General features: G+C 41.2%; 1 protein-coding gene across 3 annotated transcripts in view; it reads left to right on the top strand.

Annotated features, from left to right (window-relative positions):
• ush2a (Usher syndrome 2A (autosomal recessive, mild)) overlaps window positions 1-13,018 on the top strand; it is an 815,153-nt gene that overhangs the window by 320,851 nt on the left and 481,284 nt on the right. For all 3 annotated transcript variants that reach the window (XM_080200528.1, XM_080200527.1, XM_080200526.1), the window contains 2 exons: window positions 9,573-9,758; window positions 10,148-10,261. In XM_080200528.1, the coding sequence (XP_080056654.1) occupies window positions 9,573-9,758; window positions 10,148-10,261 (300 nt within the window). The remainder of the gene's footprint in view (window positions 1-9,572; window positions 9,759-10,147; window positions 10,262-13,018) is intronic.

The following is a 13,018-nucleotide window of genomic DNA, read 5'->3' as shown; positions in this document are numbered from 1 at the left end:
TGGAGGAATGCCAGTGCCAGATAGGAGACATTCCTTTCTGGTCCTGGAATGAAAGGATTCCAGGGCCAGGTGGTCGTGGTGTTGTCATGGAGGAGGCAGTCATTTCACCTCTGTGGCCGTTGGAATACCCAAAAAGGAGAAACCCCCATCCCCGCTGGGGCCCAAAGGGAAGCTCCCAGCTTTGAGTGGGTAATCTCCCCATGTGGAAGTGGCCTCCTTCCCTCACAAATGGAAATACACTTTCCGCATCCACTCTGTCAAATCCCCTCAGTATTTTACATGTTTCATTAAGATTACCTCAAAGTCTTAAAGAACTCCAATGGATACAGGCACGGCCTAACCTACCTTCTCTTATAAGACAACCCCTCCATCCCAAGTGTCAGTCAAGCGAACCTTCTCTGAACTGTTTCTAACACAGTTATATCCTTTCCAAAATATGGAGACCGAAATTGTGTATGGTACTCAAGATGTGGGGTGGAAGTTTCTATTGGGAGATTCAGTGCAGTGGCAGGTGAGTAAGTCAACATGATTCTCATTGAATGTGGGACGAATTTTCACACAAAATCTTCTACTTTTCATTATGTATCAGTGAGGATCTCATCAAATCTCATGGTCAGGCAGGCAGAGATTGACCTGTCCTGCCATTAACTTGTGGGGGCAAATGTCCTGCGGCCATATTTAAATGGCACGTACACTCACATTCCCTCACAGCAGCCCCAGTATGGGCTAAACGTTAAATTAGGGTGATGCCCTAAAGAAATACACCCACTGCTTCACAGTTCAGCAATGCCTTTTTGGAACAACTCCTTCTGGCCATCAAGGAAAGCTAGGAAGTTCTTTCTGTAGTAAACTCAAGTTTACTATCAAATAAATCGGTTGGACTTAAACCTGGTGTTGTCAGACTTCTTACTGTGTTTACCCCAATCCAACGCTGGCATCTCCACATCAAGTTCTTTCTGCCCAGGATGGGAGCAGAAGGTCCACCAACCTGGCTATACTGGCCTGGGAGGAGGTCATCAGGAAGATTCTGTGACCCTCGACCCCTTTTCTTCAGGGTCACAAAAAATGGACAGCCCTGCAGTGCTGAAATGCTTTGATCCACTCCACCATTCTCCGTCAACAATATATAGCATGATCGGATATCTAATTCTGCTTCCTGTGTTCTGTTTGACTTGCTGCTTTTACCAGTTCTAAATCCTCTCTTATCTGTAAGGGACCTGATAATGCTTCATCTCGGTTCCTTTTGTGAATCAGTTCACCCTTTAGGATTCCATGATCACAGCTCCCTGCCAGCCAAAAGAGATTGTTGATGAACAATTGCCTGGTCTTTGTTTTTTAAAAATTAAATTTAGTTCTATTATCACATTCCAAAGGATGCTGAAATAAGAGTCAGAAGCTTGCGGGACTTCTTCATAAGAAGTTGGAGAATCATTTGCCCCTGCCTTTCTGTCACGTCATCAGCAATAGATCTTACTGCATAAAGGAGTGCACTGACCTGGTCTTTCTGATCTTGATCTTGAAGCAGTTCCATACCTGTGAAGCTTTCACTTTAGTTGTCCCAGTCCTGTCCCTGCTGTGAATCTTCTGTACTCTGAAATAGCTCTGGGAGTTATAGTGCGGATGCTTTTCTTTGGCCGAGCCCTGGAATTATTCCTGCTTCTCTGTTGCTGTTTGCTGTCTTGGACCGGTGCTCGTTGCTACTTGGTTTCTGCATTTGTGTCTCAGCATGCAGCTGCTGCTCTTGCAATTTTCCACTGTCTTGCTGCGTCTAACATTTTCTTTTCTTTTTGCCCTTCCTTCACTCTTTCACTTGCCAGCCCTTTATCTTTTTTTAAAAATTTGCTGGGTCTTTTGCTCACTGCCATCATGTTTCATTGTGTGTTCAGGATCTAGACAGTATTTTAGGGATTGTCTATGCTCCCAAAATATGCTACTTGTATCTGTAGTTTCTCAAAACTATTACTTACAGTAAGTATTTATACGTTTGGATCTCTGCATGATGTTAGAATGTCACAAATTTCCAGATTTCTCTTTCTTCTCCATCATGTAATCTGACATCATTATTACATCAGCATCATTTATGCTTCTGATGTTAATCTTCTAGTTTATAATTGCAACAATTTCTCAAGACTAACACACATCTCCAGCTACTCAGCTATGATGGGCACATCACCCAAACATTGTGCAACACAGCTGTGAAGAAGGAGATATGCCTAACCAAGGGGAACAGGTCAGAACCAAAGCTAGCTGGAAGAGTGTGTTCTGCATCGTGGAGTGATGATAACAGAGGCCATTATATCCAGTACAACTGGGAACAATAGTGCAGATGGCAGTCTTCTCCTGCCTTATTGCTCTTCTCAAATCCCACCTTAGCAAAACTCTTCCCTCAGTCCATCCATCCATTCTTTTCTGATCTTCTACTTCCAGATACTCAAACCTGCTGCCTTGCGAACCAGTGCAAACTGGAGACAAAGGGCAAGTGCAGCAGCACAGCTCTAATAAAGAACCACTGTCATTTCATCTGATACTTTCAACCATCAGCTCAGAAACTGGCATGCCACAAACTTTGGATGTGAGTATAGCATTTGGATCAGAACATGGTGAATCACTGGACAAATTGAGTTACAGTCAGACCAGTGGAATAGAACTTAGAATTTTAGAATCCTTTCAATGCAGAAGGAGGCCATTCAGTCCATCGAGTCTGCACTGACCATAATCCCACCCAGGCCCTATTCCCACAACTCCACTTATTTATGATAATCTCTCTGACACTAGGGTCAATTTAGCATGGCCAATCAACCTAACCCGCACATCTTTGGACTGTGGGAGGAAATCGGAGCGCCCGGAGGAAACCCATTCTGACACAGGGAAAATGTCCAAACTCCACACAGACAGTGCTCTGAGGCTGAGATTTAACCCAGGTTTCCAGCATTGTGAGGCAGCAGTGCTACCCACTGTGCCACCATGCCACCCTGGTGGACATCTTGTTTACGAACTCACCAGAAGCTGAGATTACAGTATGTTTAATTACAGGCAACTCAAATAAGGGCTTCAATGGGGTGGTGTATAGGAGTACATTGATTAAAATGCATACCGTAATGCTTGGTGCATTGACAGGCCTGATAGATAACTTTTTGTCACTACCAAGGAGCATCCAGGAGTCCACATCTACTGGTAATCAACTTCATGTCAGCACTTCCAGAACTAGCCATGATGCAGTTTCTGGTGGCCAATGTCTCAGCTTCCAAGGCAATGCGGACAGCAACAACCCAAACGCTGGAATTCTACCACCTCACCCACCACGGAATTAGGATGGGCGAGGAGCAACACTGTAAAATCCTGCTGAGTTTGTCAAGGCTGCAGTAGACCTTCAGATGGAGCTGATGAAATCCATGCTTGCTGATTGGCAGGCTTAGACCGCTGCCATCATGATCACAGCCCTCAGTACTCAAAGGGGCATTGCAACAGCAGCCCAGCAATTTGTCTTTCAACAGATGACCATAATTCCCAAGGCACACATCTGGGGAATTACAGTGAATCTGTGGTATGTGAAACTTTTGTGACAGAATTCATGCTCCAAGCACTGCTACACTATGTGTGCCCTTGTTGTTGCCTCACAGTGAGCTAGTTTGTTTGCTGCTGTCCATGCCAAGGTTGTGCAGCCTGAAGCCAGGCCCTCATGGCCCAGAAGTACCCAATAGTATCATAAAAGGCTATGTGCAATCTTCACCAGTGAACATCAACTGCCTTCCACCAGCCATGTTCAATCACAGGTTTGCACTACATAGCAGCTCTGGGCCAGGCACAGGACAGGCACTAAGTGAATGTACAGAAGCGTATAGTTATTTTTCTTTGTATTTTTAAGTACATGGTCAGATAAAGTTATAGAAATACTTGTTGCTGGTGATTTTTATTGCAGGATTTTGTCCGACAGGAGTCAGTGATGAGATGTCACAGATGGATGGGAACATGGGAATTATAGAGCAATGAGTGTGACAAGCTGATGTCCACAGGGAATCAGAGTTTCATTAAGTGCTCATGAACTTTGAGTGAAAAGTCTTAGATGCCTCCTTCCTGCATCTTCCTCTTCTTCCTATTCCTGAGATAACCTTAGGCAATAGCTGAGTCCTTATGTTAACAATATTGCGGGGGACACAGCAGATCACCATGGATGGGGAAGCACGTTGGCGATTATTTAACAGTTAGTCTAAATGGTTCAGACAGAGAGCCATTGCTTAAACAAATGGTCTGTTCCACAATGTTTCTGGTGGCTCTCATTTTCTTCATACAGTTAAGTGACGTAGGGGGGGTTATCAGTCATGTCTCCAAGCACGCGGCCTCTGGTCCTTCAAGGAGATCCGAAAACAGTGAGGATGGCAGACTGCCTCAGGATGAAGGCTTCATGGCTGCCAGGCTAGCGGCTATTCAACCACATGATGGTTTTGCCATGATCACACATCCAACTGTACATTAATAGACATTACCCCTTAACAGCTTCACTATGTTTCCTTGTTGACAAGTGAGGTTTGGTGAACCATGTTGACATGGTCGAGGGATCCCTACTATCTTAGCTTCTTATCTTACTCCCCTCTGGATTGGAGAGAAAGCAATGACAGTGACAGTGAACTGGAATATGTTTGCAATATCACACACTCCCACCTAGAAGGATCCAGTCACGTAGAAGTTTTGGGTTACAATGATCTTGATAGCCACTGGCAGCGCCGACCTTACTCTTCTGCGAGGTTGCAGATCCTCTTAAAGAAGGAGGCATAGTTTTGATGAGTCTTAGCCATTTCATACATTTGTTCTTGCTGAGGTGGAGATAATAGAAGTGTTTTTGTGTAAAACCTTTAGTTAGTAGGGTCGTCTGTAAAGACCACCCCACCTCCCCCTACTTTCTCCCTCTGCACACAGCCTCCCCTCAGCTCTATTTCCCTGACATGTTGCACACTCATAGGCCCAGCGCATAGATCCCCAAAACTGTACGGACAGGTCACAAACTTGCTCTGTCCTCCCCCTATGGATGCTGCAATGCTCCTTTTCCTATCTGGCAAATACTCACCAGAATTTCTCCAAAACACATGTGCAACAGTAAGTCAGAAGTATCTCCCAGGCAAGTTAAATAACTAGCTTTTTAAATAGCACTCGTGGGCATCCCTCATGCAACTGGTGATTGTTGGCTATTCACTGGACTTTCAAGGTCTAAATTTTGCAGCTCCAATCAGCTTAACAGGTCATTTGTGATTGTGATCTGCCCACTGTGAAACGTTCTGGTGTATGGAAGGCATGTCCGTGTACTAACTCTATTCCCAGCATGGCTGGGAAGAGGCTGGAAGCATGGTGCAAACCATTTTGAGGGCCTTTAGTTTCTATGTTGCCAGCTGCCATGGAGCTGAATTTTGCAATTAACTCAGGACTGTGTGTGTTTTAAAATTTAAAGCCACTTTTTGGAAAAAATGTGGTAATATTGAGGATTATTGTGAGCACACAAGAGTGCTTTAAGATGTTTTGTTGTATCACACGAGTGCTTTTAACCTCTCTGGGCATGATTCTGACAACCATTTTTAAAAATCCCAAAGTGGATATGAAGTATTGAGTTCAAAGACTGCTCTGACCCCAATTACTGCTTCTTTCATCACTGAATCAGGAAGCCACTATGAATATTTAGTTCTATGACTTGATTGAAGGAGAATGTATATTTACATATATATTATGTATATGTATATAAATATTTTCAAATATTCTGTCAATTGATCCACAGAAAGAAAGCCTGCTTTTGCTATTTCCATTTAATGTAGCAGGCAATCCAGCATAAAGTATCTGAATATGGCAGATTTATTGCAGGATTGGGAAGAGAGGAGTATATCTGGTCACAATGTTATCACCTTAGGCAATAAATTTGGTATCAGACTGAAATATGATAACATCATTTTGCCTAATGGAAAATATCCCAATACCTGGAAGTTAAATGAGGTGAACTGGAGAATGGCTGCAAGGTATTAGTCTTCTGAGTAGTCATCCTATCTCTGTCTTTTTTCCAGTGGTGAACAGTTTGAGGTATACGTAAATCAAAGCAAATTAATAACTGTAGTAGTTTTTATGTGTTTAAGAGAGCATTCGCAACACAAAGTGGACAAAAACAAATAAAGCTTTCCTTTTCATTTCTGTTCTATCCCAATGTCAAGAAAATGAGGGCAGGCCAGATTAAAAATAATTATAAAGCTAATACACAACCGTGAATACTCCACAAATCAGGCCGCACCTGACGAGAAACAAAATTGATCAGAATTTCACCAGGATTGGAAAAAGCTAGAGCATTAAGAGGTTTCAAGCAAGTATAGTCACAGGTAAAATCACTCAAGTCCCAGATACCTTAGACTGCTCTCTGCTTTGAGAAGGGGAGTTGACTGGTGGTGATTTTGACCTGAGGATCACCATACTTCAGGCGGGGAGCAAGACTGACAAGGCAGGGCCTTCATGAATAATCACAGTCAGTATGGGAATTAAATCCGCGCTGTTAGCATTACTCTGCATTACTAACCAGTAGCGAACGAGCTAAACCAATTCCCCAGGGAAAAGAAGGAGAGAAGGAAAAGAACAAAATGAAAGATTTGTGATAGGGTGGAAGAGAGGGGAGATTAAAAGATAAAGTGGAAGCTGATATAGTCAAAAAGGGAATGATAATGAAATGAGTGAAGAAGCTTAATTGAGTTTAGAGGAGATGTAAATGGCAGCTGCAGAAACACCACTAACAGCTGCTGTCTGAAACATAGAGGAACTGGTTGCAATCTGACATTGTTGAATTGTAGAATCTGGAAGGCTATAATGGCTTCATCAAAAAATGAAGTGTTTTTCCTTACATTGATCCTCATTAATACAATGTTAGAGGCTAAAGACAGACAGGTCAGAGTGGGAGCAGAACAGCTGCTGTCCTTGCCTCCAAACTGACCCCTATCCACCAACCCTCTCTTGCAACTCTTTCCCCACTTCTCCATCTTCCTTTGCTTACTTGAAGATTTCTGGGGAAAAGCCTGAAGCACTACCAGCAGCAGCCACTGATCCTGGGGGCACTGCTGGCAATGAAGAACTGCCAGGCTCGGATTAGCTGGAAGTTTTGGGACAGTGGTGGGGGGTTGGGGGGGGGGGGGGGGCGGTGGAATGAGGAAGTGAGATTTAAATCCCAGGTAAACTACAAACCTAGACAGTTAAGTGCCTGACAGGCACCTATTTGGCTGAGCTTCTCGCTCAGGAACAATGGGGTTCTCCCATAAGTGGGTTCTCTAACCAGTAGGTTGGACTCATGTCAATTATGTTAAATTTCATCCCATAATTCTGTAAAGCAAATGGAAGCAAAGTTCTATGATGATCTGATTATAAAACAGAATTATATTACATTTTTGCTGAATTCCTTCAAGCAAGAGTTGGACCTATTTCTGACTGGGGCAGAGATCATCTCATATAAGGTAGTAACGCATAACATTAATCAGGACCAGATTGATCTCCGGACTAGTTTTAATTACCTAAGGGAAGCGGAGAGGAACTTTCCAGATTTTGTCCTCTAATTGGCTGTGTCTTTTAGTTGGTTTTTCACCTTTTCTAGACTATCTAGTTCCCAGACAGAATGGAATGGGGCGTGTATGATTTGTAAAACACATACATCACTTTTATGTGGAACAGGATGGATGGACCAGAGGGTATTTTTCTGTCTTCGTGTTTTTTTCTTACATTTTGTAACTGGGCTTCGATGTAGATTGTGTAATAATTTCATGCAACCAGATTTTCAGCAAAACTGAATGGGATGTGTAAAAAAATAAGGCATGCCTTCTGTCAAAAATGTTAAGATAGTTTCATGCTGTTAGATGTTAATAACTATAAACTGTTTAAAAGTCTCCACTAATGGAACTAAAGCAACGCAGGTGGACTTTTGTTACATTTTCAAAAGGATTTATAATCCATAGAAAATATATGCAGTTTATTTTATTTAGCTACCTCAAATAAAGTATGTGTGAGGGGAGAATGGCTTTTGAAGTGAGGGAAACTATACTGTTTCCATGGAGTGACTTGTGAGTCCACATACATTTCTGCTGGGCTAATCATCCATCATCCTGCCATAAAGCTTCTTGGGTGTTGCCACTGTGTCCCTTGTGTAGTCATTTGTAATAAAATAATAACCATCTGGTATTCCTGTAACTATTAATTAGTTACATTTGAGAGCAAAATAATTTTTGGACAAATGAATAAAATATCATTGATTTTTAAATATTATTTATTGTTGGCTTTAATATAAACCAAGTGTGTTTAAGTGCACAATGGTCCCATGTGCATTTTCAAGCTCTGCTTTAATCAGACTAGACTTTTTGGTTTTTGCTTAATTCTCAACAATGTTATTCCTGCAAATTATTTGTTTTACTGGGCTCTCCATTGCTGCTGGCTGCTCTGTAGAGCAATTACAAAAAGAATAATTGACCCTGATTCTTAAAGAATAGGTTAAATTAAGAATACTATTTACTAATGCAGTAGCTGAATTCATAAGGCTGAAAATAGAGTAAATCAGAATGATCATAAGCATATGCGGATGGTCTTTCACCAGGAAAGTGAGCAGTTTATATGTATGGTTATAAATTATTAGGCAGCCTTTATCATGGATTTTTTGTTATTGGTTCACTTTTTGCGTGTACCGTGGTGGACAACAGCTACCATGTTTGTAAATATAATCCAATACCTTGTCTAATTGCAAATGTCCGTCAGTTACATTCAGGGCTGGATTTGTTTATTTTTTTCCCTGCAACTCTGTTGAATGTATTTCGCGATTTTAATTTGGTTCAATTTCCTCGTCCCCGTCCCCTCCATTTCTCTTCACAACGGGTTGTCGCATTCAGAATGCAAGGAGAAAGATTTTGTACGTTTACAAAGCTTCCAGTGTCTTTGCTGCTCAGTGCATTTAGCATCAGACATACTTGATGTAAGATGTGTATAAAGTTTTCTTTGAGGGGAGAAACCACTTTAGGAAGGCATCTCACCTGGAGGCCTGGCTTGCAGCTGATTAAATCCATCATGGGACTCCAGGGAGAAGCAAGCGTTATAATGGAGAAATACCACTGAAATTTGAAACTGTGACCACAACAGTCTGAAGGGACTACCTTAACCATTACTCTACCTGTCTTCTGCCAGATAGATTTTGAAGTATAGCAGTGAGCAGTGATTGTTCTGATCTTCATTGTTCGATACAGATTATGAAATATGACAAGTCAGTCCCAGTTGTAAACCCAGTGTATTATTTTACAAAATAGTGTTTTAAGGTAGGATTATAGTGGTACTACTGAAAATCTACATAGCATTTTTGTGAATTCATTATGACACATTTAAAGATTTAAACAGACATAGCTTGGTGTGAAAGTCTGGAAAATAAACCTGTGTTCTCTGTTTTCAACTGTCAGAAAGTTGCAACTTGTAAATTATAATAATTATGGTAATTTTTGCATTCAATTTACTGCAGCCTCTAATGCTGACAGATGTGCGGTGCTTCATGTGGACTTCTGGTCTTTATCCAACTCTATTTTTTTTCCTTCCAGTTCCACAAAATGTGCCGACTCCCTCAAGGATTCGCAGTATAAATGGTTACAGAGTTGAGGTGAGCTGGGACGAGCCTGCTGAGGTCAGAGGTGTAATTGAGAAGTACATTTTCAAAGCATACAATGAGGACAGTCCCAGCACGCCCCTCATCAGGGCCAACTTTACTGACACCCGTTCCCTGGCAGGTAAACTCTGCAGACTGATGAAAATAACCAGGAAAATGATTGTGTAATGAGTGTAATGCAGACTGTGCCTTAATTGAATTAAAGGCTGGGTGACACAGATACAGACACCTGTCCAATTAAGGACAGGATAAGGTGTTTACTGTTGCTGTATGGGGCTACATGAAGATGACAAGAATCATTCCGCCCACAGATTAACATAATGAAGAGGAACAGATTATAGTAGATGCTGGCCAAACACTCTCTGATGAGGCTGCACAAAATATAGAAGTGTGTTGCTAACGCATTTATGCAGGCTGCGTACTTAATATTTTAATTTGGTTGTTTTAAACTGTTATTTCTGCATAATAAGGTAATTTACACTTGCCAATTCTTGTTTGTTCCCTTTATAGGAAACTTGACTGGCCTGATTCCTTTTACAAATTATAGCATTACACTGACTGTCTGCACTATGGCTGGCTGTGCAGAAAGCGCAGGCACATGGAAACTTGCAACACCAGAAGAAGGTAGAACATTTTGAAGGTTTTAGCTTCCACATTTCAGTGATGAATAATAAAATAGGTGAATAACTAAAGAATTGCAAAGCCATTTGCTGGAAAACTCCAACCTAATTTGATGACAAAGTACATTGCCAGACCATAATTGTTCCATTTTTGGTGAGAAAATGAATCAAACTCGATACCGTTTAATGACATGCATCTTTAATAGCTGTAATGCAGATTAATGGGCTTTTTAATTGCTGTTACATTGTTCATGCAAGAGCCTCGTCGTTAATATGAGGCATCTGAAAGATTAATGAAAGCTTCTTCATTTTACTACAGCAGAGAAGTAAATCTAGAGACAGTCTGACTAAAAAGAATTGATTGTATGGCAAAGTATGAAATTGGAAATCAAATGCTTGATTTCCATGAGCTTCTTAAACTGACAAAGTATTTTTTTTTTGCTAAGCCTTCTTAGTACATTCAAGTTTACCGCATTATTTAAGCCATTTTATTTAACCTTCAAGTTCATTATTTGTACTGCTTCTGCTGCTTACTGGGATAGGTTTCGATTTTGCCATGATGTCTAAACATAGCCTTGAATATGCTGCATATCCCCGAAGACAGTGCCGACCACAACCCCAGCCATATAAATTTCATTCAAAACTGCAAATGACTTCGAAGTTTTAGTGCCAAGGAACAGATTCTTCTATAGAAACATATAATAGATTTACTTTGCAGTGCTGTGATAGAGTAATTACCATTTTTAATCTAATTTGGCTACTGTTCCTTGAATACCTAAGTGGAACCATGGAGTGACTTTAACAAGAAATTAAACCCAGAATAAAAATAACACTCCGGAATCAACTTGACTTTAAATGCACCAAAATCATTTTTAAATCAATTAGATCAGTGATCAGGTGTTACATTTTTTCAATAAATAACATTGGTGAGAAATAAGACAAGTATTATAGTTTATGTTATTATTGAATACACTCGTGTGAAGAGTAAGCAGCTTTTTTTAAATCAATTACTTTTGATCCAGTCTGTTATAATTTATAGTCAATTCTTGCTCCTTATCTTCTTTAATCAAACTACTCATGCCATGAAACAACTACAAAGATGGAATCAATATATAATTTTTTTTATTCCTTTGTGGAACGTGAACGTCACTGGCAAGGCCAGCATTTATTGTCCATCCCTAATTGCCCTTGAAAAGGTAACGGTGATCTATCTTCTTGAACCGTTGCAGTCTGTGTGGGATAGGTACACCCACAGGGCTCTTGGGAAGCGAGTTCCAGGTTTTGTTGACCCAGCAACAGTGAAGTAACAGCTATATAGTTCCATATCAGAATGATGTGTGAACTTGGAGGGGATCTTTCAGGTGGTAGCATTCCCATGCATCTTCTGACCTTGTTTTTCTAGGTGGCAGATGTTGTGGGTTTAGAGTGCTGTTGAAGAAGCCTTAGCAGGTTACTTCTCTGCCTCTGCTAGATGGTAGACACTGCTGCCCTTGTACAAGTGGATGCTTAGGGTAGTGGTTAAAGTATCTTTCAAGTGGGCTATTTTCTCTTGGATAATGCTGAGCTTCTTGAGAGTTATTGGAACTGCATGCATCCAGGCACGTGGAGGGTATTCTATCACACTCCTGACTTGTGCCTTGTGGATCGTGGACAATGTTTGGTGAGTGAAGAGGTGAATCACTTGCCAAAAAATTTCAAGATTCTGACTTACTCTTGTAGCCACAGTATTGTATGACTGGTCCAGCTAAATTTCTGGTCAATAGCAAACCCCAGGATATTAATGGTGCGGGGGGGTGTTCTCTGCTGGTAATGTCATTGAATGTCATGGGGAGGTGGTTAGATATCTATTGTTACAAATGATCATTGCCTGGCACTTGTGTGACATGAATGTTACTTACTATTCATCAGCCCAAACCTAAATATTTTCCCGGTTTTGCTGCATGTGTGCACGGATTTCTTCAGTATCTGAGGAATTGCAATTGGTACTGAGTACTGTACAAACGTTAGTGAAATTCCCCACTCTGATTTTATATTGGAGTGAAGTTCATTCACAAAGCAGAGGGGGCAATGGTGGCAGTGTGGTAATGTCACTACTCACCCAGAAGACACAGATTCAAATCGCCACATCATCTGATGGAAATTAAATTCAACAAATAAATCTACAAAATTAATCTCAGTAACTGTAACAACCATCATTGCTGTAAAAACTCATCTGGTTCACTAATGTACTTTAGAGAAGAAAATCTAGATTCTGACCCTCCCTGGCCTACACGTGGATCTGGACCCACAGTAATATGATTGACTCTTCACTGGTCTCTGAAAAGGCCCAGTAAACCATTCAGTTCAAGGGCAATTAGGGGTGGACAACATAAGTTGGATTTTTAATGCCACATTCCATAAACGAAGAAAAGACATTCAAGATGTTTGAGCCTAGGACACTACTTTAAGAAACCCCTGCAAAGATATCTTGGGGCCGAGATGGTCGGTCTGTAACAACAAAACTACTTTCCTTTGTGCTTTGTCTGACGAAAGCCGGTGCAGAGATTGCCCTGAATCCCATTTACTTCAATATTGCGGGGGTTCCCTTGACTCACACTCAGTCAAATGCTGTCTTGGTGTCAACAGCAGTCACTCTTACCTCACCTCATCAATTGTCATGCAGAGACATTTATCTATTTGTTGGAAGAGAGTTCCTCTTCATGCATTGCACATTGCTTTTAATAGATTTCCTTGTTATTCCTGTGCTCAGCACCACAGTATG

Source organism: Carcharhinus amblyrhynchos, chromosome 12, assembly GCF_965287045.1.
Source record: "Carcharhinus amblyrhynchos chromosome 12, sCarAmb.v2.hapA, whole genome shotgun sequence".
Lineage (NCBI taxonomy): Eukaryota > Metazoa > Chordata > Chondrichthyes > Carcharhiniformes > Carcharhinidae > Carcharhinus > Carcharhinus amblyrhynchos.
The sequence above is the reverse complement of the archived record's forward strand: the minus strand, read 5'-3'. Positions and strand labels throughout refer to the sequence as shown.